The following is a 26,900-nucleotide window of genomic DNA, read 5'->3' on the forward strand; positions in this document are numbered from 1 at the left end:
AGCATCAGGACATCCTTGACTCTGGGCTTTGCACTGGGGAGACAGATTGGAGAGCTGGTGCCTTAATCTAAATAATGAATGGGCTGAGTTTTGTGGAAATACTGAGTAGAGTCATGAGTTTGTGTCTGCTTCTGTAAATGGAAATGATGAGGATTTTTAATTTGAGAGGCAAAAGGAGGAGCAGATTACCTCAGATATATATTACTTGACAAGGTCAGAAATGACCAACTGTAAAAACATTTTAGACACAGAGACAGGCTAGACAGAGCCCATGGGACAGTGAGGCAGTGTGTCCAGTCAAGTGCATGTAGCATTAGCAATAAACAGTACCACACTGGTTGTTGAGTGCATAGGATGAGCTAAGGTTTTAGTTATTCCTTTATCCTTCTGTTAGATGAAGTAACTGGATCCCAAATAAGCTGCTCAAAGACTTGAGAAGGCATTTAACAATAGAATCAAATCACCATGTATGTATGTCTGCAACTTAGCAGCATAAAATGTCAAAGTCTTTCAGGCTGTAGAGGAGTGTGCAAGGAACTGAATCCCTCTTTATACATACTACTAAGAACAGCATGTGTGGAGTAGTTCCAGCACGTTTAAAGTGTGATTAAGTAACTGTACATGTATAAATGCACTGAGCAGTGCAGACACAGTAGGCCTCCTGCTTCCTAGATGCACTGACTTGGTTGTGCATCCTCTGGTCTGTTGATCTGAAAGTGTGTGATAGAAACCTCTGGGATTTCTAAATCTGTGTCAGCCAAGATGAAGTAGTCCAAATATGCACAAACCCCACTAATTTCTCCTCTTCTTTTCTTTAAAGATAGTAATTAAACTACTTCTACTGCCTTACAGGAAAAAGCAGCAGAGTCTGAAACTGCTGATGTAAACCCAATGCTTTAACAGGCAGCTTTCAAAGTAGTGAGCACCAGCAAAAAATGAACATTCACCTAGACAAAAAACTTTGTTAACTGCAGCTAACGGTTAAAATATGTGCCAGTGTTAACTTCAGGGAAAAAGCCAAACAACGCTTTAAGTTTAAAAGCAACAACTACAGAAAGTGTGTTATAATGCCAAGGAAAGTCTGAGCTACTTGTTTAAAATAGAAATACACCCACCCATCTCAAAACGTTAAAAAGAAAGAAATACATAGTTCAAGTCACTCAAAGAAGTATCACAGCTCCTATAGCATTCTGCTCTCAGTCTGAATAGATCCAAAAGCCCAAAAAGAGAATTTGTCCAGTGAGTTCAGCATCTGGACAAAGAATTTTTTTTTTTACTGTTTTGATCATTATTTTGATTTTAAATCTCATGAAATTTTAATGATCAATTCAAATATCAGTCCTGTGTCCATTATTACTATTTACAATAGACTTAGACTTATATGACATTTAAGTATTAATTATGTATTGTATTAATTGCAAAGTAATTCATAGTTGGGGTAAAGAGCTACCTGAAAACATAAAAAAATTCAAACTGATTCTTTGCTATTGTGGAATTTTCTCTTTTTTAAAAACTAGTTCAGGGAAGATTAAAAAATTAATATTGCTTTATAAATCCTGTATTCAACAACGGCTGAAATTTTTAGAACTACCCCAGTTTATATTATATCACAAGCTGGCTCCTGCATTTACATGGAGGTGCCACTACCATTGCTCCTAGTAGTAAGTGTTCATGTGTTCTTCTAGCCAAATTATGAAGACTTGGCTGTAAAATTTAAAGGCCATAGTGATAAAACTCTCCAATTCCATATGAAACACAATCTGCGAGCTACATCTGTTCCTGTGGCTGAAGTGGGTTTATTGGTATTATAGTTCTAAACTTTTCTCAAATCTAGTTCAGTGATACATGATAAAAAGACTAAGGAAGTTTGATACTGCCCCCTTAATCCATCAGCTGGTATGCTCATGTGCTGCTTCCCACTGAATGATCATGAAACAGCACTCCCTGTGAGAAAGTAGAGTCATTTTACTTGAAAGGCTAAGTTTTCCTGTATCTATAATGTCAGTGCTTCTGGGGGCTAGGTTTGTCCAGCAACACAAATTATTACTTCCTTTGAAAGATGTCTCTTCAGGGTTTTTTGCGCCACTAGACTTTCTTTTTGCAAGCCATTTGGCCTACCATGCTGAAAATGAAGATAACACCCTCCTGTCTGATAAGACTGTTACGACAAAAAAACTCTTTTAATGTGTTAGGTGTTGAAATATTTTCAGAACTAGGTTGTACAAATCATCACAGGGGGCCTACAAGAAAGCCAGAGAGGGACTTTTTACAAGGTGTAGTGAAAGGACAAGGGGTAATGGCTTTAAACTGAAAGGGGGGAGATTTAGATCAGATGTAACGGAGCAGTTCTTTACTGTGAGGGTGGTGAGGCACTGGAACAGGTTGCCCAGAGAGGCTGTGGATGCCCCATCCCTGGAAGTGTTCAAGGCCAGGTTGGATGGGGCTTTGAGCAGCCTGGTCTAGTGGAAGGTGTCCCTGCCCATGGCAGGGGGGTTGGAACTAGATGGTCTTTAAGGTCCCTTCCAACCCAAACCATTCTATGATTCTATGATCTTTGTAGTGAAATTGAGCTTGTGCTTTTTTATGGCTTCAGCAGCAGAGAGACGTGCCTGCTAGTTAGAATGTGTTCAAGTCAGATCATGTCCTTGACTTGTGTAAATCCATTGAAGAAATTTTACACGTTGGATAAAACAATGTAATAGAAGGAAACACTTAGCATTTGGCATACTATTACAAACATGTCTAAATATCTCCAATTCCGTTACATCTGGGATTAGCAACTGTGAATGTTGAAGGACTTTGTATATGTTAAACCTTATTGGCAGATGCCTTGCTTTTGAGGAGAACTTGCTTGCAACAAGTTCATTTATATAAAAATTGTCAAAAGTAAGTTAGAATTTTGACTTTTACTTTTCTTGAAAACGTAAAGATAAATAAAGAGGGTTTTTTTTCCCACGGCTTGTTTTTATTTAGGAATATAAGTGAACAAAATAACCTGTTGAATAAATACTAAGACTATTCGGATTCCTTTGTCTCTCTGTCTCTCTATCAAATATGTGCTTTTAATATTAAATGTTGTTATTTGCAGGGAGACAAGGAGGCTGCTTTAGGTCTTCAATTTTCCCCACTCTGTGACCGCAAGTCTACTTTGGTAGCTCAGTCCCAAATAGGTAATGACAAGTTGTGTTTTTCTTTTTCTTTTGCTTGTATGTGTAGGAGCATGTAAAATCATGTGGACATTTCTTATACTAATTCTGAATTTTAAATGTTCCAAATGCCATCATATAGAAGGTATTTCTTTGCACCTATCTGTTCACCAAACTCGTATGCTCTTACAGGAGAAATGTGCTAGTCTCAAAAGAACATGAAGTAATTTCAGCATATGTCATGCCAAGGAGGGAGGGGTAGGAGAGGGATTAACCAAAGCACTGGACATGAGCCCAGCTTCTCCTGGACACACTTTAGAATTCGGTAGATCATGTCCTCAGACAGATTGACTCTTGCTCAAGATCTCACAGGTCTGTCTTCACTAGAATCTGAAAGCCTGGTACTGTTTTGTAGATGCATCTCAACTTAAAGCTGATTCATACATCAGAGCTCTGGACTGCCGTTAAGACTGTCAGTGTGGCAGGGTCAAACTACACAGGGTCAAGCCTCCTTAGGTTGACAAGGACCACTGCATTCTGTTCCTGTCAATCGTAATTGCATTTTGGTCAACAGTGGCCAAAATTCAGCTTCCCATTTTCAGAAATACGTGTCTTGGCTGTCTCTATCCCCGTTTCCATCAGCAATAATAAGGAAATCAAAATTGGTAAAGGTCACTGGGGCTAGTTACAAGGACACACCCTAGAAGCATACTGAGTAAAGCAGTATGTCCTACCAACCCCTGTACCTTTTAAGTGAGTGAACACAGTACTTAAGGAGAGATTCGTTAGGTGACAGTGTCTTATCCTTGAATTGAAGCATGTCATCATGTCTGATCTTGTCACTCAAAATGTCCTTTATTCCTTTTCACTGGGACTTGAAAGGCAACATGCTTGAGCGTCATACCTACTGCAGGAGGGAAGCTGGATCCTATGCTGAAGCACTGTTGCTCACCTTTGTGCTGTGTTGCATGGTTAGAGTATGAATGCATCTGGAAATCCATTGCTAGCTCATGTTTTAGCATTTTTTTTTTTCTGTTAAGTGCTCAGCAGAGAATAATGCTTCATTCTCTCACTGTGTCATTCCATACCTTGATGAGCACTTTAAAATGTAAAAGACATTGTTCAGAGCTGACATCTCAGAACTGTGGGATGAATGCTGTCTCCTAAGGATATTACTTGTTCTCTTCACTGATTTGACAGAACACTCCTACACATTGTGAAATAACACTTTACCTCCACTGAATAATAAACAGTAGTTTGAAATATTAACTCCTTGGCAAGAAGCTCCGAATGGTAAAAGAGACAGTATGACTTGTAGCCCCCGGCTCAACGGTAGCTTCCCTTCTATTCAATAATTAATATTCATTTCAAATGGTAGGTGTGTTCTGCGGTGCATAAAATTTACAAGAAAAAGGAATGAAAAGCTATAATTAACTAATATCTAGTATCTACACAGCTTCAGGTGTTTTTGTTTTTAGTTGTGCCTTTTTCTTCAAGATTATACTAGTGGTATCTAGTACATTAAATCAGGACTACAGTCAGAAAATCAGCCTGATATCAAGTATTTATTTTTAGATTTGAGAGCTGTGGAAGTGTAAAATCTGGTTTTCTCTCTTTTTCTTCTTTAGGTTTCATTGATTTCATAGTAGAACCAACATTTTCTCTTCTTACGGACTCAATGGAGAAAATTGTTATGCCTCTTATAGAGGAAGCGTCAAAATCTGAAAGTCCTGCATTTGGGACACCCAGGTATGAATACACTACTTAGTTATTGAACTAACATAAACTAACATAATAATGTCATTCTCAGAATTATTGCAATTATTTTAACGGTTGGAAAAGTAACATAAATAGCTGTACAGTATTGCCACCACGTGGTGCTATGTTGTATTTGCAATATGCTATTACTCCATTGACTGTGGATGATCGTGCATATAAAAAGGCAAAACCACAATAACGAGCAGAATACACACGTATAAAATATAAAGTTGATTTTCTACAGCTTATCTAATAACAATTTTTTCCTTTGACTATAATGTTTGCAATAGATTGTTGAAGTTCCTAGTTCTCTCATCTTGAACCATTTTCAGTATAATTTTAATTGACAGTACCAAAAGTCATTCCTTCTTTCCGGAGAGACAAATGGAAGTGGAGGTGGTGAAGGTGGTTTCATTTTTTTTTTTCTGTTTTTTATTATGCTGTAGGTCACTTTCCTTCTTCACCTTTCCATGTTTGTATTATATGATATATACACTTGAGACAAAACTGATTCCGCTTATATTCCACTTGAGAGAACTAAATACAGTATAAGTGAGATGCAGGGGCGGGGTTTGCCCACCAACCTCTTGATTTTTGCATCATGACAGAAGCTGTCTATAAAACAAACTAGCTATGGCAGACAATGTTATCTGAGTCACTCCATGCTGAAAGCATCGTTCAATAATCAGATGCTCCTTTTACAAATATTGCCTCTGTTACCACATTTTTTCTTTTTAAAACTGTAATTTGAGCTTTCACTGAGGCTACTAATATGATAGCTCTGCAGGGCAGTTTTTCATTTGCTGTGCGTTAGTTAGATTTTAATAGCAAAATGGTGAACCTAGGTCTTTTCTAATCGTGAGTTTACATGTATTTTGGTTACTAGAAGTAAGTGGAAGTTACTACAAGTAGGTACTTATGACAGTGTTCTTAGTGTTTTGGGGAACAGTGTTAAACTAAGGCATTATTGATGACAAATTTGTTTACCTACTCACTTCTTCAAAAATGAGTGATTAGCAGCTGCACGTGATTAGTAGCTCCATGCTTAATTTTCGGTTGATGTTCATGACTGAGTGGTAGGTGAACAAAGGCTTATGATCCAGCAATGCTTCCTCATATGAGATGGAAGATTAAGGGATTTTTTTCTTAGTATGGAATCAAGACCTACCCTTATGAAGAGAGTGGAGAGCCTATAGCATGATACAGGAATGTCTGAGCCAGCAGAGTTGCACAAACACTACTGGGTGGACACCATGAGTATATGGTGTGACATTCACTGTGGTGCCTGGAAGACATTAGAATTATAGCCTATTCTTTCCATTCTATCCCCTTCAACATCTCTGGAGCACACAGAAATTACAGTTAACTCTTCTTGCGCAGTTCTCACTGATACATTCACTGTAACCATATTTTCTGATTGATGGAAAATCATTCGTATGCATATTAACATCTGTCTTTGGTACCGATGAGATAAACTATATAGCATAATTGAGTAAACAAAATCTGGTATGACATGATTACCCGTACAAGGCCAGAAATAGGTCTGACTTTTTAATCCTAAGAAAAAAAGAGAGTTCGTTCTTTTTTTCCCCCACCTTTACATGTATCTGCATATTCACATACAAAGAGTGTTTGACTTCTACCTTACCTTACATGTGAGGTAGCAGCAGTAGCTCTTAGGTGCATTTGAAAGCCACTGTACTAAATCCTGCTTTGACTACACTTGAAGGCATGTACCTTGAAGAGAATTCTCAGCTGAAGCTAAGCTTACTTATCTGTCATATACTTTTGTGTCCTGCTTTTTTTGAATGGGTACAAATAACAATCAGATGTCTCCCCTGTGAGTCCCAAAGATACCATTCACTTTTAAAAAACACAGCTGAGAAGCTGCTCCAAAATGGCTACATAAACATTCTTTCAAGAAACAACTTATAAGTAATGTATTTTCAGCTGTCACATTTTTTTCAAGAATTCCCTGGAAAAAGGTCAGTAAGAATCAGTCCCAGGTTGCAGCTTCATGAATTGAAGAACTGTCTTGTGTTTCACTCTTTGGTGAAAACTACTATTTTGAGTTAGTGATTGCATGTAGGTCCTAAGGAATTTGACTCAAATTAACTGTTTGTGTATTATTAAAATTGCCTGACTGTGTTCATAATTTAGGATTTTTTCCCTTCTGCAGCCAAAATAGTTTGGGAGCAGTAAGCAATGCTGAAGCACAAAGAAGACCCAGTTTTAAAAGTACAAGTGATGGAGGGACTCACACAGAAAATTCTCTGGCTACTGTAGACCTAATGAGCTTTAAGGACAACTTGATGAAGATCATTCAAGCAAACAAAGAAAGATGGAAAGAATTAGCAGTAGAAGGTATGATATACTAAGTTGGAATGTTTTTATAGGTTACTCCCTAAGATCTCCCCTACTTTTATTTGTTAATTTCCTTCAACCTATAAAAATAAGTGGTTGTCTTGTATTCATATATTTTATGTCTTAATGTTTGTTTAGATGGTCCTATTTTGCTCTCCCAGGAGGTATAAAGATATGTAGGAGGTCAGGGGATGAGAGGAAATCTTATAGCCTGTATAATAAGGCTCTGTGCTGCTCAGCTTATCTTTAGAGGTCTGGTTTAGAAATGTGCCTTCTTGCACCTTTAATCGTAAATGATACTGACATCTGCTTTAAATGCCAGAATCAACAATTCAAAGCAGTATGTGCTGCCACGTTTCTTAAGAAACGTAAAAGTTGTACTTCGCTATTAGAAATGCTATTTATTCCCCACTGTATGGAACAAAATTCAGTATTGCAGGCTTCTTGGGACTATGCTGTAGGCAATTATTTAAATGACCCAGTGGATCTAAAGATTTGGGCAATCACAGCATTTATTAGACCCAAACAAGACAAAAAGTGACTCTTCATTTGCTGGCTGATAATTAATAAAGTCAAACCTGCATCAAGCATCTTAGTTGATAAGCCATACCTGTAAATTGTCTGGAGTTACAGTTATCCAAGTGAAATGATTTGTGATAATTGTTGGACACAATTATAACCTTGATTCAGGTTAAGCGAATGCTATTTGGGAATATTTTGTCCAGTCTGTGTTGTTTCTGAGTAAGCACCTGGAATATTTCAGTTTAGCATTTCAGTGCTGGGACTGGTCTTGCTGTACATGACCTGATACTGACTGCAGGGAGTGGTATCTTGGAACCCAGTGCCAGCCTTGTCTTTCATCCTGTCATCCAAAGCAGCATCTTTTTTCTCAAAGAGGTGTCAGACAAGACAGAAAAACACTGCTGAGCAGTGCTAAATTCTACTTTAGTGCTAAATTGCAAATGAATATTCTCATTAGGAGAATATTAAGCAAGAACAAGCTTCCATACATATTGTGACAATGACTTGAGAGTTAGGTGGAAGGGCTAGATGAGGAGGACATTCAACTAATACTATCTCTTCTTCATGAGCAGCTTCATAGATTGCCTCTTTTAGTATTGTTCAACTAGTACTGACTGGTCAAAAGGGCAAAGCTGCTAATTTGTGATGATCAGTAGTGATAGCAGACCATCAGAGTGCCCAAGACCACTTAGCTATAGCCAGAAATCAAGCATCCCTGGGCTATCTACATGCAAGTCCTTCAACATGGAAGAATGGATAACTTGCTGTCTGGAAGTTTGCCATTTCCAGTTACATGTAACTAATCAGGTTGATTTTGGTACATCAGCTTTTTGGTATATTGTTTTCAAGGTGTACAGCGCTATCAAAGAGATAATTTCCTCTTCATTTCCAGTGCCTTGTAGAGCTCTATAAATTACTGACACATTTAGCCCAGTTCTACTGGGCTGTTGACAGCCATTGAAAACACAAAGCTTCTCACAATGAGAGATTTAAGAATTCTTCTGGGTAAATGATTGTTTCTCTATACAGTCAATATTAATGTGAAGCTCAGCAAGATCCAGGAAACTCTGGGCATGCTTTCTACTGTGAAAACAGAGCTGTTAATTTTCAAGATTCCATGGACTTTGTTGAGATTGTGGTTGTCCGTATTCTAGGATGCCCTTCTTTTCTTTCCATCAGCTTGACTAATGAAGTATGTCTAAATATTTCCTGAACAGAATTATGGAACAACAGTAGAACATACGTTAGAAAAACCGATAAGTAAGTGGAAATAGCTGATGTTGAGGCCAGAGCTTAATGAAAAATATCAGCTCTGTGTGATTGTGGTTAAATCTGTTTTGCAAAACCTCTGTGAGAGCAAGGAAGAGATTTATAGAAAACTACGCCCATAAAGAGACTACTTGTAGCAACATCTGCAGTTGAGTGGAGCATGGCATGGAGACCTTCAGGGTGCCTGATTAGAATCTAGAGGAACCTTTTGAATACTGCAAATACTTTTGAGTACAGATTTATGTTTTGTTAGCATGTCTTTTCATAAAAGCTGGGAGGTGGGTTATATAGGTTTTGTGGAAGTTAAGATATTTTCCATTCATTTGGAGTGGAATTTGCAGGCACTTACTCCATATGTGGGCAATAAGGGCTGCTGGAAAAGAGGTTTTCACTAAGTGAATGTAGCCCTCTATAGAGCACTATCTGAGGTAGCACATAAGTTCCTTGTCACATAATGGGAGAAGGAATCTTCTCCAACTGGTCCAGATCAGCAGTATATCTGCTCTGAAGCTTCACCTTGCAAAGGCTGAAAATCCTCAATCAGACTGTGCAAAATTAACATCTAGTAAAGAATGAAAAATATTGAAAGACATCCCCTTTCCACTTGAAATTCCTTTCAGATTGCACTCAAGGTTGACTAAGCTTGTAAGTGAATAATCTGAGACCTTGAATCTCAGATAATTTGTTCCATCCTGTGTGAATCTCATATTACCTTCTCTGACTCTATTGCTTGATGAAAAGTCTTCAGGTTGCTCTGGGCATATGGATGAATTTGTGTTTTATTGATATGTCAGTAGGAGCATGTACTGAGGGAAGAAATATCAGGAGTAGATCACTGCCAGGTGAAAGGAGTGTTGTTATTGCTATCATTGTTCCCAGCTAGATAATTTATGACAAGCAGCAAAGAGCTGAGTGCACTGTGGAGGTCACGTGTACGAGGACAGCGTGCCATGGTAGTAAGCAGGCTGCGACTGTTAGTGTCTATCTCCAAACACACTTCCTGAGTGGACTATGACAAACAGTACTTGTGCTATTAAAAGAACCATCTGCATTCTTGTCGGTGGGCTCCACAGACACTAGACATTGTTCCCTGATTAGTTCACAGGCTCAGGAGAAGTTGTCTCTATAAAATGTAGTAATACAGGTGCAGAAGTAATATAGAAAGGAAATTAGCAACAATCCATATGATTTCCTGAGGATGACCTGAACTCGTTCCAGCTTCTCACCTTTTCAGGATAAGGCTACTCATGTGGCCCTGGTTGGGAGGCAGTTCAGCTGGAGCAAGGGCTCCCTCAGCCGGGGCTGAAGAAGATGATCTGACTCCAGAGCAGAAGACCAAGACACACTGACAGTGTTAGAGACAGGGCAGCTTTCCTGGAGATGCCGGTGCTACCCTTCCCTGAAAAGATAGCTGCTGTCGAGACTTGATTCAGAGCCAGCAGCTTGTGCTGCAAGGAACAGTGTGCTTTATTTTGGAAAAGCCTGTGTTAGTAAGGAAAGCGTTTATCTACCTAGGCAGCTGTTTGAGAGCTTCCTTAACAGAAGGCTCACTAAATAAGATGGCTCCATTTTGATAAAAAGGCCATGTCTTGTATAATTGATGCAGAGGAGCTCCGTGCTCTATAGCCTAAGGGTCCTCAACCTTTCACCACTGGAGAATTAGAGGAATGTTTCTCAGGCCTTTCAGGGAATGCTGTTAACAGGGAATTACCATAATGATCAAACATCTGGGATTCTAATTTGAAAGCCTTGATGTTTAATTAATATTCCAAACCCCTAATCACCAGATAATCTGTCTTTGTTCAACTCAACACAGTTGATAAAGATTCTATCCTGTGCTTTTTTTCAACAGATAGCGTTGATGGCTGCTGCTCTTTGCAATAGTGGTAGTTGTAGCAAATAGACAGGAAAGATGCTCAGATGAGTCTGAGAGGCTCTTTCATTAGAGAAAATGTTTGCTAAGTGCATTTTAGGGTCTTGAAGTTATTGACCTGCTGAGAAAGGTGTAAGAAACACATAACTTGCTGGGAAAGATTTAAATATCATGTAAGATCCTTCATGATGCAGTTCTTAGAACACAGAGAAATTGTAACAGAATGATTTAGTATTTTAAAAATAAAATGTTTATTCCTTATGCCTACAATGTTTATTCCTTCATGCTTATTTTGTTCCATAAAAATGTTCTAAAGATTTACTAATCAAGTTGGTCAGTGGTTGGCAAGCTCAGGTACTCTTAACAGAGTAAAAGGGTATGGACTAGTAATCATGCTTACCATCTATTCAGTAGACGTCACTGTAAATAAAGTTACAGGGGTAAGTAAGTATCATTATCTTCACTTTACAGTTGAGCAAAAAGAGGCACGGACAGCTTAGGACACTCATGTCAGGTCATATAACATGAGGGAATGCAGCATACAGACCGAGGGTCCAGCTGCCAGTCAAATGGGCCCATCACTAATTAGCCCATGCTAATGTTCATTTTCAGGATAATACAACAGCAGTGTTACTTATTTTATGCTTATATAACTCTTCTGAAGAATTAACTGTTACAGGACCTGACCAAAGGTTGCGTTATTTGTATGTAAAGTGATCAGTGACAAACCTTGTCCTCAACACCTTTTGGCAGTGGACTGTGCTGCACGGCTTGAAGGTGTATGTCTGGGATGAGTGACCGCATCGGGACGGGATGAAAAATATGTGAGGCTGAATAAGGCTCTCACACTGTCCTGTGCTTAATTTTGATAGTAAAAATATTAAAAAATTACAACTATTGCATCTTTGGAGTAGAGATCAGCTGGTTTTTTTTTTTCTTCTGTGGGCAGCAACTTTGAATAACAAATCTGTCTTCTGAAAGACCTGTGCATGGTACCTGCAGGCCCCCCTTGGGCACTTTCAGTCCTGCATACTTCCAGTCACAATAACCACAGGGTTCAGTTCCATTTTGTCTGAAAGATTTTCTCTGCAGACTCACTAATAAGAAGAGAGTAACAGCTGCTGAAATGTGAAAATCTGAGAGTGATGATCTGATAGCATGTTAATGTGATTTAGCAGCCGCTAGGAAGGGTGGGCAGTGGGAGGACGTGTGTGACAGTCACAGAAACCGACTGACAGTTTGGCACATGAAATCTATTCTAATGGACTGTTTTAATCTGTTGGAGAAAAATAAATTCAGGGGGCTAAAGGAGTCCCATCTAGGACCAGTGACAGTGATTTTAATTGCAGTGCTAAAATGTTTAGGTCATAAGTGATTTTTGAGCTAATCCAGAAAAGTGTTAAGAACAGTGGGAAAAGGAGAATTTTTCACCATGATCTGAGGAAGTACAATGAATGGGTTGAGCTAAGAGTAGCAAGAAACATTTTGTATTGGCAGTACCTGGTAAATCACAGACTAAAGAATGATAACTGAACCTGATAATGGAACCTGTTATACATCCCCCTGCAGCATATACCAGAGAGCTGGCCCACCTCTGCATGTGACAAACTACATGATTTAAAACATCTTTTCTCCCTAGTAGGCTCAAAGCAGCATGTCCTTCCCTTCCCCTGTCCCGAAAGTCCCAGCATTCAAGCCCCTGTGCTTGCAGCTAAACAGCAAAAGAGAGGTAAAAGGCGGAGGTAGCCACCCTAGGAAACTATAAACTCACAAATTATTTTTAACCAAATCTTTTAGTAAAAAGTTTTGATAGCTAATTAAGCCATTGCTACGTTTTCTATATGACCTAATGCTGTGACATCAAGTGCTGCTGGATTACATGGTTTGCAGTGGTTTTATATACTCCTATATCTGTGATGAAATTTGTGTGAGGAGTTGAAAGTGGAAGGAATCAGTGTCTAAATAACTCTATGGGTTACTGCAATGTGTTCTTGGGTTTGAAAATGGCAGGTTCATTGGGAAAAAAATCACGGTTGTTTTGGGAACTCTTGGACATTTCTAAACTTACTTGGGAGTCCCAGAGGCACCAGCATCAGGCCTCTCATTTTCAGCAAAGTTTTGATGCTTACTGCTGGTTTCTTCCTCTTCTCTTTAAAATAGTTGATGTGAGAAGACGTCTTTTAGAAGGGTGCAGTTCGTTTCCAGGCTGTTCCAGTTTTGGTCTTTTGTCACTGCTTTCTGGGATTTTGTTTTCCAGTAAAAAAAAGGCAGACAAGCCTAGAAATCAAAGTCTGTGGTAATATACACAGAGAGTCCATAACATCCAGCAGCATTCTTCATTACAGATTCCTCAGATAACTTAGTTCTTTGTGAAGATGAACAGCTTTCCTCTTTAATTCAGTAGTTTGCTAATTCTTAATACTTCGATGTCATTATGTCTTTCTGTAAGGGTAAATCATTGTAGCTTATTTTTAACACAGCCGATGAAAATAGCAATGTGATTCAGCAGGCATTTGCTTCACTGGGGTTTAGCACTGTGGCAGTCGCTGCCATTAGCTGATTCGAGATGTTCTGCTTACACGTGGCTTTTGTGTTTCCCCTCTCCACTCCTGCTAAGTCAGTACATGCTCAAGTGGTGCAGTTGCTGGAGGCAGAAGGGTATCTTATAAGCCCTATACTCTACAGATGGTGTATTTGAATGCTCCGGTTTTTTATTACAGAAAGGCCAGGAAAAGAAAGTCGGTGGACATACACAGAACGGAAGGTACCAAAATGTAGAAAAGCTTCCTCACAACTTAGTAGACCACGTCCTGAAAATGTTGCTGCGTACACAGGCAGTAATGTAGCTGAGCTGGTGGAAATCAGTGTTGCAGTTGATAACGCAGACTCACCAGAGCTTCTTCAGCAGCAGAGCAGCAATACTTTGGAGACCACAGAGTCCTACAGCATGGTGCTAGAGATTGAGCCATGTGACAGTTTCAGTGTTTCATGGACAGTTTAGTCCTTTGTTGGGCTGACAGGAATTCAGTGCTCCCATTCACTCCAGCAAACAATAAAAAAAAAAAAAAGAAAGTACTCGCTTCAGTTTTCAGAGACTTATTAAGCCAAAAAGAAAGGTGACTTAATGAAAGAAGAGTGGTATCTGATGAAAAGGGGAGAGGAAAGAAGTCACCTTCACTAGTTAACACATTTTCTGTAGACGCAAAATTACCAAGTACCAGAATTTTTCAACTATTCTGAAATTTGGCTATTGCCTTACAACTCCTGTCAGTTTTCCAAACAAAACAATGCATTACAATTATTTTGCCAACAAGCCAGCCTAAACCCAAGGGAAGAAAGACACCACTTCTACCATGTTGTTGTATCAAATGCCATTGTTGCTTCTCATGAAGGCCAGTGATTTCAGGCAGGAGTTCAGAAACGGCACAGAAGTACAGAAGAGACGGGTAAGATTGAGTCAGCCCTAACAGACCAGTTAGGAGAAGCCATTTGTTTTAGTGATGAACTCACACAAATTTTGCTGAATAACATGTGGGTTCTTGTAAAGGAAACAATACCAAACAGTTGAAAATATGTAAACAAGCCTGGCTCCAGGCACTTTTACCAAGTTAAAACAGAGAGAGCAAAACCAGTAGCAACAATAACACGTACCCTGAGTTCACTGCACTGCACAACACGCTTCTGTCTGCCTTTTTCTGAATGGATATGATAATCCTTAAGCTGTTCAGTGCCTAAGTGACACCCCCCCCCTCCAAAAAAACCCAAACAACTGAAGATTGACGTTTTCTAGAGGGTCAAAAATGTTGTTTAATCTTATTAATTTTATTCATCTATGCACTCTTACTAAATATTGTCAATGTTGCAAATGCCAAGTTACGTTGTTCATTTAACATACCCCATTTCCATCTCTGGCTGACCATGGCAATGTGTGCCCATAGGGGAGGAGGGATGTGCTCTTCCCAGCAGCCCAGTGCAGGGTGAGGGGCAGCAGCCTTGCCCCCTGCTCTCAGAGAGCCCTGGCAGTTCACAGCAGAGGCTCTGCCACAGTATTTGTTACAATTCTTACTGTCCAGCACTGGGGATCAAACGTCACGCCAGCTCTGTTTTTATTAATCTAGTGGTATTAACTTAGCAGTGCCTTACTTGAATTTTAATTATTCAGTCACTGTCCCAGTCTCAGTCACTTTTAAAGACTGCTAAATATTTCTGTTTCATTGGAGTGACAGGACAGCAGAAATGATAAAAAAATGCCAATTATGATATACATATTAAAGATCCTATATAATATAGAGTACAATTATTAGCCGTTACAGAAAGCAGAAATCTGTATTTTTCCAGCACGTATAGCATATTCCACAAGTGCGTGATGTACCACAAGAATCCAGTATTTTTCATCTTTTTGGCAGTGGATTTCACAGAGGTTGAAGCTGAGTGGAGCAAAGTAAGTCAGAACATAGACTCAGATATCCAGCGGATGAGAGACTGAATACCAAGCAAAAGGATCGGGGGTCTTAATGAAAGTTGTCATATCATCATAGAGGATTTTGTACTTGAGGCTTCTCAGTCTCAGTCACAACTGCCAACCACTCCTCCTGCTTGCCCTGAACAAACTCCTCCCAAGGGAACAAGATACTTTTCTTCAAGCTTTTTTAACTGAGAGGGACTTTGAAATTTTATCACCATGGAATGGTAATCACAGATATGATTATCAGCATAAAAAAGACAAATGTTTAGCAATAGTTTTAACTCCACAGATTTTAAAATTCCACACTATTTTTCATACTTAAGATAGTATTTTTCTCACATATACTTTTCTACTGAATTTTGGAATAAGTAGTATCACACCAGTTTAAATGCAATAGTTATGATATTTAACTAGTATGTTATCAGGTGTAACTTGGTGCAGAGATAGTCTAGTTCAAAGCTATATCCATCAGATGTGCATAGAACTGAGTTAGAGTTTGGCTGTGTTTTAGATATCCTTAAACAGACATGCTTGAGATCATCTCAAGGGCAGTCATAGGACTAAGAGACCAGCATGACAGAAGTTAAGAACAGGCCACCAGCATTGTTCTGATTCAACTATTAATCATCATTTGCCAGTTTAAGTTTGTTGGGGAGTGAAGGAAAGCAATTTTAAGTTTAGATATTCAGCTTTATAAACTAAAAAATAATAGTGGGTTTTGCCTATATGAATATTCTGAGACTTCTAATATGAGAATAAAGTAGTCAGCCACCCAGTTAAACCAAGACAAATCTGAATTCTGGTTAGAATTGTCCTAAAACACCATTCTGTGAGAAACATACTGTACATTCTTACCAGCTTTCAGGTTAAAAAAGTCACCTTTTACAGTGTGAGCTGAGTCAATATTACAGTTTTATGTGTGGTTATAGTTCAGCTTTGCTTTCCTCAACTTACTGATGCATCTGAACAGCATCTGAAATACTTTATCTTGCAATTTCCTTGGCTTTTTTATAAAGTTAAGGGAAAATGCTTGTAGCTCGGCCATATGGAGGCAAATATGGCACTTAAATCCATTTCTTGGGACAAAAGCCTTAGGTAGGTACATTATACCATGAGTGACAGATGCTTTAATTAACATATCTAGATTGAACATCAGATTTGCTTCAAGTTGCATATACATATCTCTTAATGTCTTTAGCCCAATTACTTCTTTGTAAGAGCTGCATTGAAGTCTGTAGAAAAAGACTACCTGTCCAAGTTTCAGAAGATGTGGAGTCCAAAACAAGCAGGTCTCTAAAGTTTGCAAAAAAAATGGCTTAACAATTTAGAAATTGCTCAAATTTGAAAGTTCTTGATTTTTTTAAAAAGTATTCCAGGAAGTATAAGAACTGACAAAAGAATGAAATTATTTAACTATTCCACGGTTCAGGATATCAGTTCAGGTTCAGAGGTGTTTCTTTCCGTCCAATTTCACAGGCCAAATTGTACTTCAGGGGGTACCTACTTTGGATTCAGAAAAGTGAGTTGACGAAGATGCCAAGTGCTGACTGGGGTAGAAATGTGATTACAGACTGGGCTATCTTTCAGTTGTCATATGCCATCACTTTTGGTCTGGATTTGGACTGGTCACTCACAACCAGAGTTTCTGGGAGCTGCCAGGTGAACTCAATAAATATGTCAATGCTTGGTTTCCTCCCTTAATACAGTGTGCACAGCCAAGTTAGAAATTTTATGCAATATCATGCAGCTATTTGGTGCAGGTGTTGTTCAAACTGCAATGCTTTCACTTTTTAAATTGATAGTGTTTTATATCTTCTATAGTAGTATACAGATTCTAAAATCTGAGTTTACAAACCAGAGATGCTAATAGCAAGAGAAATAGGCCCTCCATGAAGATGGTACAGTTACTTTTCACCCTCCATCACAAGTTTTCCATTCTCTGTTTTCTTCACCTTCTAGTTCCTCCTGCTACCACCTCTCTGTGCTGCTCTGTTCTGTCTCCTTTTACTCTGGGCAATTTCATTTGTACTGTTCTCCAAGTCTCTGCAATAGAGCAAGGAATAGAGCCTTCCACAAACATTATTTTCTCCTGTATCTGCTGTCCCCTGAAGCACAATTTCTCCCATATTTCTTCCTTCCCATTCTGTATGTGGTACTAGCCATAATGGCAGCAGTACTGGATTGCATGCATGTAACCCTCTATAACTTGCTCCAGCTGGAGCTCTGTATCAGCTGACATTTTGGACTTTTCCGGGCCGATAGCCCAACTTCCTTCAGGGCTTCCCTTCGGTTCTGATGCCTCTCCCATCACCAGGGAGGTGCTCCCCTCCATGCCCTTTCTCTGTTGCAGAACCAATGAGCTCTGCTCCTCCTAGTCCTGTGGTGGTAAACACCACTGCTGGGGGATGTGCCTGCAGCATCGGGTCCTCCTGCTCCCATCCTTCAGCTTACAGGGTGAGTGATGTTGCTCCTTGCTCTGTACTATGGCCAAAAAAAAGAGGGACAAATTAGAGATCAAACCAGAAAGTGGACCACTGCAATAGTGTAATCAGGAGGAGAATCTGACCCATATTAAACACACCAGCACACATGTCCTCATGCAGAAAGTCGATGTTCACAATGTTCCCATGTGCAGCTCTATCAGTCACTACTCTGAAATCAAACAATTGTGGCATATCCTTCTTCTCTAATTCACATATTTTGTTCCCTCTTTGTAGAAGAACTTGTGAAAAATGTTGGTGAACAGGAAAAAGACCAAAGCAGAAATTCCACAGATGCACAGTTACAGGAGGAGACAACAAGGATACAAAATGAGAGTAGTCAGGGAAGCGATGGTACAACCTGTCCTCCCAGATCCATCGTCCTACAAGTAGTCTCTTTCGACACTCCTCTGAGTGATGAATCCAACTCAGAAAAATGCACTAACTCTGATCCGAACCAGAAAGATCTCACCGATGCCCAGCAAGAAACACAGAATACAGACCCACTGAATGGTAATACTTCATCACAGAGCACCAGTCAATCTAATGAAGCTGTCCAGGGTGAAGCTGCAGCAGTGTCTGGTATCTCCCTGTCAAACATCGACAGTAATGTAAAATATTGAAATAAGGTGTTGTACAAAACCACCACCGTAAGACGGTTTCTTAAGGCATGTGTAAAAACAGTAGTGTCCTGAAACCATCAAATAAAAGCTGTTTGCTGTAAACAAATATCATCTTCTTGATATTAGCTATTTGGTATTCAGTAAAAAATTTTTTACATAAAATACCAAGACCTTTAGTTGAACTGGAAAAATTATTTTAAAGTAATTTAAAGATACATATTTGCATTTAAATAGCAGTTTGCTATTGGAGAATGAGGTAGATTTTCAAAACAGATCTAACATTTTCTCTTCAAATAGGTAATTATTCTATTAAACTGCACTCCCCTTAGTTTAGGCACCTAATACAATTATTATTTTGTAAACCACATCCTTCGTACTAAATGTAATGTGAATTTTAGAGTTAACTTTAAGCAGGTGGAATTTGCTAACTGTAGTAGGCATGGACTGTGTCATTCTCTTAATTAGAAAGATCAGTCTCCTGACTGTAGCTTGCAGGACAAGCAGAGCAGCCAGAAAATCCTTATATGACAGAAAATTTCTTTAGAATGTAAGTATTTTATCACAAGCTACTATGATTTAGTATCTGGTAACTTTAAGACAGTATCAAGGGCAAGATGCTTGAGCAATAGGAATAGATGTTATAAAGTAAGAGAAAGGCACTCTGCATTTTCATTTTATATTTCCTGAATTTGCTTATTGTTAGAAGAAGATTTGAGGTATTCAGGTAATAAGACTAATCAAGGCATATAATGACACTTCTTTTCCTCACTTCTAATTAAAATGCTAAACTTATTAGTGCTTTTATGACAGTGAGCCTTGCAATATTGTGCCAGAAGTATGGCATTGTCTGAGCAGCAACATTGAAGTGTTTATAAGGCTTAGCTTAGACATAAGTATATGACTTGGCATATTTCTCAAAAATGCTTTTTATGGAGAACTCCCACCTATTCTAGAGTTCCACATTCCAGTGCTCCATGCTTTTATTGTTGACAGGTTTTTTCCATCAGAAATAACAGATGGATAATTTAGGGTCCTGAATCAAAATAGTTACACTAGAATTAATTTCACAGCATTTGAAGTTGTCTACTAACTGACATTTTTGCCTTTTGACCTTTTTTTACACCAGTTTTTATATTAAAGCCCAACTTGAAATTAAAGCACCTTAGAAAAGTTTCCCATCTCCTGGATGAGGAACACAGTGGGAAAAGCTGCATCTTTTATCTTTCAAACTATGCAGAAGGCAGTTGTGTTGTAGCTGTCCTTGGGGGTCTTTAGATGGCTGGCCAACAAAATTGCTGTTTGAGAGGTCAGATACAATTCAGCATGCAATTAGTGCATTCTTTTGCTTTGTCAATCTCGACATCCCACCTTTCCAATGAGAACAGAGATTTCTTATTTTAGAAAAAGCTAATCTCATTCATTTTCTAAGGTAGGGAATTTTCTACAGAATGCCTTGTATTTTAACACTTCAAACTGCAAAATTTATGAAAAGAGTAAGAAGTGATTGAGTTTGTAATAGTGTATTTCCAAAGGCAAACATGATCTGGAAGCTATTTTTTTTGTGGAAGATGGTAAAAAAGGTTTAATAACATGAATTCACCAATCCAAGGTTGTTCCTCAACTAGAGATGGCAATGTTCAAAAAGAGTTCAGATAAATAATGAAATAGAAATAAGATATTGATTTAATTATTTTGTCGAAATAAATAGTATTGGTAAGGTCCTGAACTAAAAGCCAGAGGTCATACGAGGACATTGCTCAGCTCTTTCATCACTAAAGAGGCAGTGGTACTTAAACAATGGACTTATAACAAGTTGTGGGAAAAGGGAAGATATGGCAGGAGACATAGCTATATCAAGAGATTGATCACACACTAAGAGAAGCAGCAAATTATTTTTAAGGCAACTCCAGAGGCTGAGTGATGAGCCAATACTCCCTTACTGGGATCCCCCAACTTACGTCTAAGCCATTGTAGGTTTTACAGTGCACATCTGAATTGCTGCTGATTGCCACAGACAGTCTTGGTATAGAAATGTAGGTTTCTCTACTGAAACTAAACATCTGTACCTGAAAATCTTAAAATGCTGTATAAAGATCTTTGGAAATGAAATGGAACTGAAACAATTTTTCTCCAAACCCTCCTTTACTACAAGCTGTGCCTTTTTCTCCTGCTAAGAACGTGTAAAAAGTAGAAGATACCCTTCATGCTATTGATCGAACACATGCCCAGCCATTGCAAAATTCCCTTTCTGAACAGGTCTTCAAATTAGTTTGAAAACTGTTCATCTGATACAGTTTCTGAACAAATGTAGTCATCAATTCTTGGTGTTGTCATGGGAAATTATACTGTCACAGGAAATGATATTGTCAAAATGCTGTTCTCATGGGGAATTCAGAGAATTTATATGTTCCCAGTTCTTTGGATCTTGCATCCTAGAATAGTGACTTTTCACCTATTTAGAACTGTGAATCCTTAAAATTTTTCTAGTGTAAATGTGCATCCCTGGTCAGCCAGCTTAAGCCTACAGAAAGTAAGTTTGCATTTCTTTTAGTCTCATGAACCTTTTGTGGATCCCCTCATAAGTAATTCATAGTCCCTCAAGTCAGAAAACCACAAGATGAAGCTGAGTTTCTGATTTACGCTATCACAAATATTTAGCAGATTGCTACTATGCATAGAATAAGGATATTGGTTAGGTGTTATTTTTAAAGGTATCTGATATTTGAAGGCATTTTTATTTGTCATTTTGTGTGAAACATCTGTTCACTGCGGTATGTTGAATTTACTCTCATCCATCTCCTTCAGTGATTATTTGTGTTCATTTTCCAGCATAGATAAATGCCCAGGTAAATGGAGAGCTTGATGAATGTTTTGCCTGGTTTCTGTAGCATATTCATGTCAGAATCCAATACTCTCTGACCAGGTGCTTTTAGATATTCCATGCATGAAGGATGTAATATTTAATATCAAATTTACCTATTTGAAGATAGTTGATGTTACATGGGATTTCTGATTTAGCAGAACGATACAAAATATACTGAAAGCACACTACAAATGTAAGCTACACTTAGCAAAATAGAGCAATTGCAATACAGAGCTCAATGACAATGTCGATGTGAGTCCCCTTACCAGTCTCTAGAATATGCTCACCATTGCGATGCTGGGGTCCCCAGTCACCAGTAAAGCATATGTGGGTTGAAGCCAGCTCAAGTCTGTTGCTCTCTTCAAAATTCTTTTGCTAGTTGTTTAGTTTTTATACTGTATATTGGGCTGAGCCACGTATTGACTGCCTCCATGCTGGCCTGGCTAACTCAGGGAGACAGTCATGCTCTTCTAATGAACGCAAGCAGAAACATCTACACCACTCATTGATCCCCTCAACTGTGATATAGTCAGTGGGTCCACTCAACTGATATAAGTGTTTACCTGAACCAAAGGCCACCCTCCGCTCCCCTTTGCGTTGAGATTGTCAGCTTTCTTTGCAACAGCTGTGGTCAGTCACCCCTTGCATTATCTCCTGAGCTTGATGGGCACATCGTCCTTGCCCATCTCCACTGAGCCTTATTCCATTGTAGGGGTTTATTGGTCAGTCATGATATCATTTACATTCTGATTTTATGTTACTAAGTAGTTTGATTTATACTTTAAATTTATTAACATTTCATTCTTGCATTTTCCCTATTTTCCCAATATTTAGAAAATAATAGCAAATAATAGAAAAATATTTTGAATATTTCATGGTCTCTTAAAATGATTTACAGAGGGACTATGTCGTCATATTCTTAAAACTTTCTTTCCTAAGGACAGACCAGCCATGTTACTATATAGCGAGAAAGCTATCTCTATATATTATTTAAATACTATAATCTTTTAAGTCAGCACTGAGCCTTTCACAGAACTTTATGTTTCTACTAAACCATAGAGGAGACCTAATATTAATTTCTCAACTACGTCATAGTTGTTATAAATAAATGACATATATGGTGGGCTTTTTCTGTGCCTGCCAATTAAAAAAGTATACTGCAGGTATTTACATCACTGTAATGCACAGGGGCCGGGGCAGCAGACTTTCTACAAACACATGGAGAGACTCAGGTCCTGGCTCTTTGAGATGAAATGAATTAATATTGGGTTTCAGCAGCAGCTATAAGTACCTCTGCAGAGATTGTGCCACCATGTTAAGGATAACTGAAAAGAAAGGCAATGCAGGCGTTTAGTATTGGAATAGTCTGCAATATTCAATAGCAAAGGGAAAACTCAGGCTAAAATGTTTCACATTTCTCTTTCACAGTGGTGAAATGATTTAATATCGTTTTAAATGGAGGGAATCCATTAAACTGTCATTGTTGTTATCTAAATGTAGATACTTAATTTAGTGTTTCTGCAAGAGTTCTTATTGCTGCAGTGTGTGTAGAAGCCTCATAACTACAAATAACACAACAGTCTCTGTTTCCTCTTCTCACTCCCCTCTCTGTTTTCTCCCCATAAGCGATATTTGAGATGGTCAAGGGTGAGTGTGTTGTGCATGGTGCAGTAGTACTCAGCACAGAAGGGAGATATAGCACGGGTAGCATCCCCACTTTTCACTTTTGCACCTCTGTTGATGGCCAGCGGGTCCAGACAGGACTCTTTGAACCGAGGTCAGGTATTTTCGACGGAATGTCACTTCAAGCAAGCAGAAGGTAGCATACACATGACTTTACATTTTTTCCCTGCTTCCCATTTGAGTATTCTAAGAAGCATTGTTCATCTATCAGGCATTATTAACATTCTCCATGCCAGATTTTTCTATCTCTGTACTTTCTGTACCAAGGATGGGAGGTAGAAGGCTGAAGCGATGTCCAGGGTGCTCACTGACTCCTGGAGTGGAGAAGTGAGCACCTGCGGGCACTGGGGCTGGGAGAATGAGATAAAAAGTAAGAAGAAAAGCAACATAGTTATTAAGATTGAAATTGCATGTGTTAGCTGTCATTGTTCTGTCCTTTATAAAAAGCAGAAAACTCAGTTTAGTTTTCTGTGAGTAAGCGATTGAATTATAGCAGAGATGGGGAACATGGGAAGATGATCTACCTGCATTCTTGGGAACTGTCACTGAGTGTTTGGATGTACTATGATGAGGGGGTTCCCCATTAAAAGAGGAAAAAAGGGACTGTTTTTCTCTCCTTGTACCACATCTCTTTCTAGGTGTAGTTCTTGTAGACCATCACATTTTATTAACAGGAGTAGCTCTGCCCTGGGTCCTGGTCAGTGCAAAGGGAGAACCAGAAGGTCGCTATTACAAGAACTCCAGTTGTGACTGAATGTCATTTTTCTCCACAATACCTTTGTCCTTTCCATCATCTCACTTTCATTTAATTGAATGTTATGAGATTAAGTGGAACTATTATAAGGTGATTTTTTTTTAAGTGATGATTTTCCTTTTCTCCTGAGTGATTTATTAATTAGAACATTAATTTTAAAAACTGCTTATGTTTAATTAAACAACTCCACATTTCAATGATTTATAAATGCTAATTGGCACACTTTTAACTTTTCACTCATGATGATAGCCACATTAATCCTTAATATCAAAATGTAAAGGAGATAATAAGTCTGCGATAAAACAGATTATCAGTAACTACGCCTCTATATGCCAGTAGAGGACTACCCAGTCACATCGAGTTGTACAAAGCGTTCAAGTGTCATCAGCAGTCAGTAACTGAAAGCCTCTGGAGGATAACCAGGTTACAGATCCACATCAACAACATGCCAGTTTGATTTATGGTAATGCAAGTGGCATCAAGTAATCATCCGTGCCATGCAAATGCTGGTGACCGTTCAGTACCGCGGCGGCCCTGTGGTGCTCAGCTGAGTGTGGAACCCTTTGCATCCATGCAAAGTGGGCACAGATCGCTGCGGTGCCTGGTTCGTTAGCGTTCCTTGTGCACTGTGAAGAAGATACTTCTGTACTGTGTGGCTAAATAGCAACAGTAAATCAGGATCCTGGTACTAAGGGAAGGCATCTGTGTTCACGGGGGGGATGAGGATGGAGGGGAGGCTATATTAAAAGAGCAAATGATGTGTTTGTAAAAACGATGGGGATTATAAGATAACAGCCATTAGCAACCATTCATAGGGCAGAGTTTATCACATAAAAAACCTGATGCATCGACAGGAAGAACGTTATGTATGGTTTAGAGATTAGTGTTTAGTTTTTATGAAAATTAAAGATACAAAGTTTTTGTTTTAAGGCTTCCACATACCACTCCTATCCCACTCCTAAAACTGTACTCACCATTCCACGTCAAGCATAAAATTTAAATATTTAGATCAATAGATTTTACTTTCATACCTCTCCCTGTGCCCTTTATGGATAATAATAAAAGTTTTGCTAAATCCCCCCAAAACCAGCTGCAGGCTGAAAGATCTGGAGACATTCTAATTCATGTTAGTCTGATTTTGAGACTTTAAAAGCCTTCGGAGAACTGGTTCTCTATATTCCACCTACACTAAATTTACATAAAGTAAGGGGGATGGTGAAGAATGCTGCTTGGGGGAATATGGCCCATCTGCTGGTGGCCGCATTGCAGAGTGGGCAGCACCCACTCTGCCACCATTCATGGCAATGAAACAAGGATAAAATCAGTAGCAATTCTTACTTGTTTACAGTGAAGCCATGGTGAATTCATACCTATTAATTTTCTTCTTTCCTCATTCTCATTCCTGTGAGCTCCCTTTCCTCTCTTCCCTTTCTGTTTTCTAAACTGTGAGCCTCTTCTTCAACTCCAACTCACCATCTTTCAATTTTCCTTTCAGATCACATATCATCCGCTTTCCCTTTCAGCTGCTCGTACCTTCATTTTCGGGCTTTCAAAAATGTTCCCCCACCTGTATTTTTATTTTAATAACTTTTTTGCTTCTCTCAGCTCATCTTCTCCACTTTTGAGACTTCTGTGCTTTTCCTTTTTCACATTTTCAGTTCAGCATTATTAATCACTGGTGGGATCATTCAATCAACTGGTTAAAACTGAGAAGTTTAAGTTTGCTACATTCTCCCCGTGCCTACTATCTCAGTATATAATTTCCACAGCTGTACTCATTCAAAGTTACTGAAAGAATAGTTTAAGCAACAGCTTAATATTATGACTGTCGGTTTGAAATTCATGTTGTATCACTCAGTTTGAAAGCCACTTGTGTCACTTGGTGTCATTGCTCCTATCTGATTGAATTAATTGAATTTTTAGAACTTGACACTGGCATCTTTCATTATCTGAGAGAAGCTTACCCCCAATTTAAAAGCCTACATTAAAGAGGATTTAAACAGCACTTCTCTGCAGAGGGTGAATTTTGACTTTCAGTAAGTTGGAAGATAAAATAAACCAAATCCAAACCCACTGTATTAACACTTACTCATGTAAATGTCTTCATATTTTTGTTTTGTGCTGTGATCTATTGTTTTCATTCTATCCTTTGCCTTATGGGTAAACCATAATGATTAGTTAATTCAATGTTATGCTTACTCTGGTGAGAAAGCAATTAAAGAAAGCAGTGACTGAAACCTCATTTTAACCTTAAAAAAATCAGGAGGAAAAAGTTCCTGTCTGCCTAGGGCTGTGCAGATTCTCTTAACTTGGTTAACTTCCTCACTCAGGTTACCCATCACATTTGTTTATCTTCCAGGTGAGCCTAAACACTGTAAGAAGTCAGAAGATAATGTAAAATCCACTGAGCAGAAAGAAGCACTGATACAGAACTAGATTTGCTATTTCTTAAAAGCTTCTGACATTTTGGGCAGGACAGGTAATTTTGTCATTTCTTTCTTATAATGGGGAGAATTTGATACCATAAAGACTTGCTTAGTGCTATTATTATCCTGTTCGTTCTATTCCAGTTGTGGTTTTACTAGAAAATTTTGAAATGGGAACACGGTACACCCCACCTTCTCTGTCCCTTTAAAAGCCATTCAATATAAAGAAGGGAAAAACAATACTTTTACATCTGTGAATCCTTAATGTCAGACTAAATGATCATGCAATAAAACATCCTCAATTCATGTATATTAAATACTGGAAGTAGTAGTATTCAAAATCTGTTGTTTATGAATTTTCATTTGACCTCTGTTGCAGGAGAAAAGAACTCTAGCTGTTCTTACCCCATGACCTCAGAGGCTGTTATCTGTCAACATTGTTCTTGGATCATCCTGTTTCTGTGACGAGTGATTGGACAAAAGTGTAAAACATAAAACCCTGAGCTGGTAACTCAAGGCACTTCACAACTAACAAGATTTCAGTTGTATTTGTTGTTGCTATTTCCTCTTCTATTCTGCTTTCTTAAACTAGCCAAAATAATTTTTTCAGCCAAAGTTGGACCTCGCTTTATTGTACCACTGACACCAGACATTTCCAGTTAACCATGAGACAT

General features: G+C 38.6%; 1 protein-coding gene across 2 annotated transcripts in view; it reads left to right on the top strand.

Moving 5' to 3' along the window:
- The window catches only part of PDE1A (phosphodiesterase 1A, calmodulin-dependent), a 159,444-nt gene extending 133,208 nt beyond the window's left edge, over positions 1 to 26,236 (top strand). Inside the window, exons 12-15 of one of the 2 annotated variants that reach the window (XM_010565756.1) lie at positions 3,089 to 3,170; positions 4,775 to 4,895; positions 7,084 to 7,268; positions 18,115 to 18,578. In XM_010565756.1, coding sequence (XP_010564058.1) covers positions 3,089 to 3,170; positions 4,775 to 4,895; positions 7,084 to 7,268; positions 18,115 to 18,500 — 774 coding nt within the window. In that variant the 3' untranslated portion in view covers positions 18,501 to 18,578. Of the gene's footprint in view, positions 1 to 3,088; positions 3,171 to 4,774; positions 4,896 to 7,083; positions 7,269 to 18,114; positions 18,579 to 26,159 lie in introns of those variants that run through there. The other variant, XM_010565765.1, reaches the window with a different exon arrangement.
- Positions 26,237 to 26,900: the final 664 nt, after the last annotated feature.

The sequence above is a fragment of the Haliaeetus leucocephalus genome, unplaced genomic scaffold, assembly GCF_000737465.1.
Source record: "Haliaeetus leucocephalus isolate CR32 unplaced genomic scaffold, Haliaeetus_leucocephalus-4.0 Scaffold1, whole genome shotgun sequence".
In the NCBI taxonomy this organism is placed as follows: Eukaryota; Metazoa; Chordata; class Aves; order Accipitriformes; family Accipitridae; genus Haliaeetus; species Haliaeetus leucocephalus.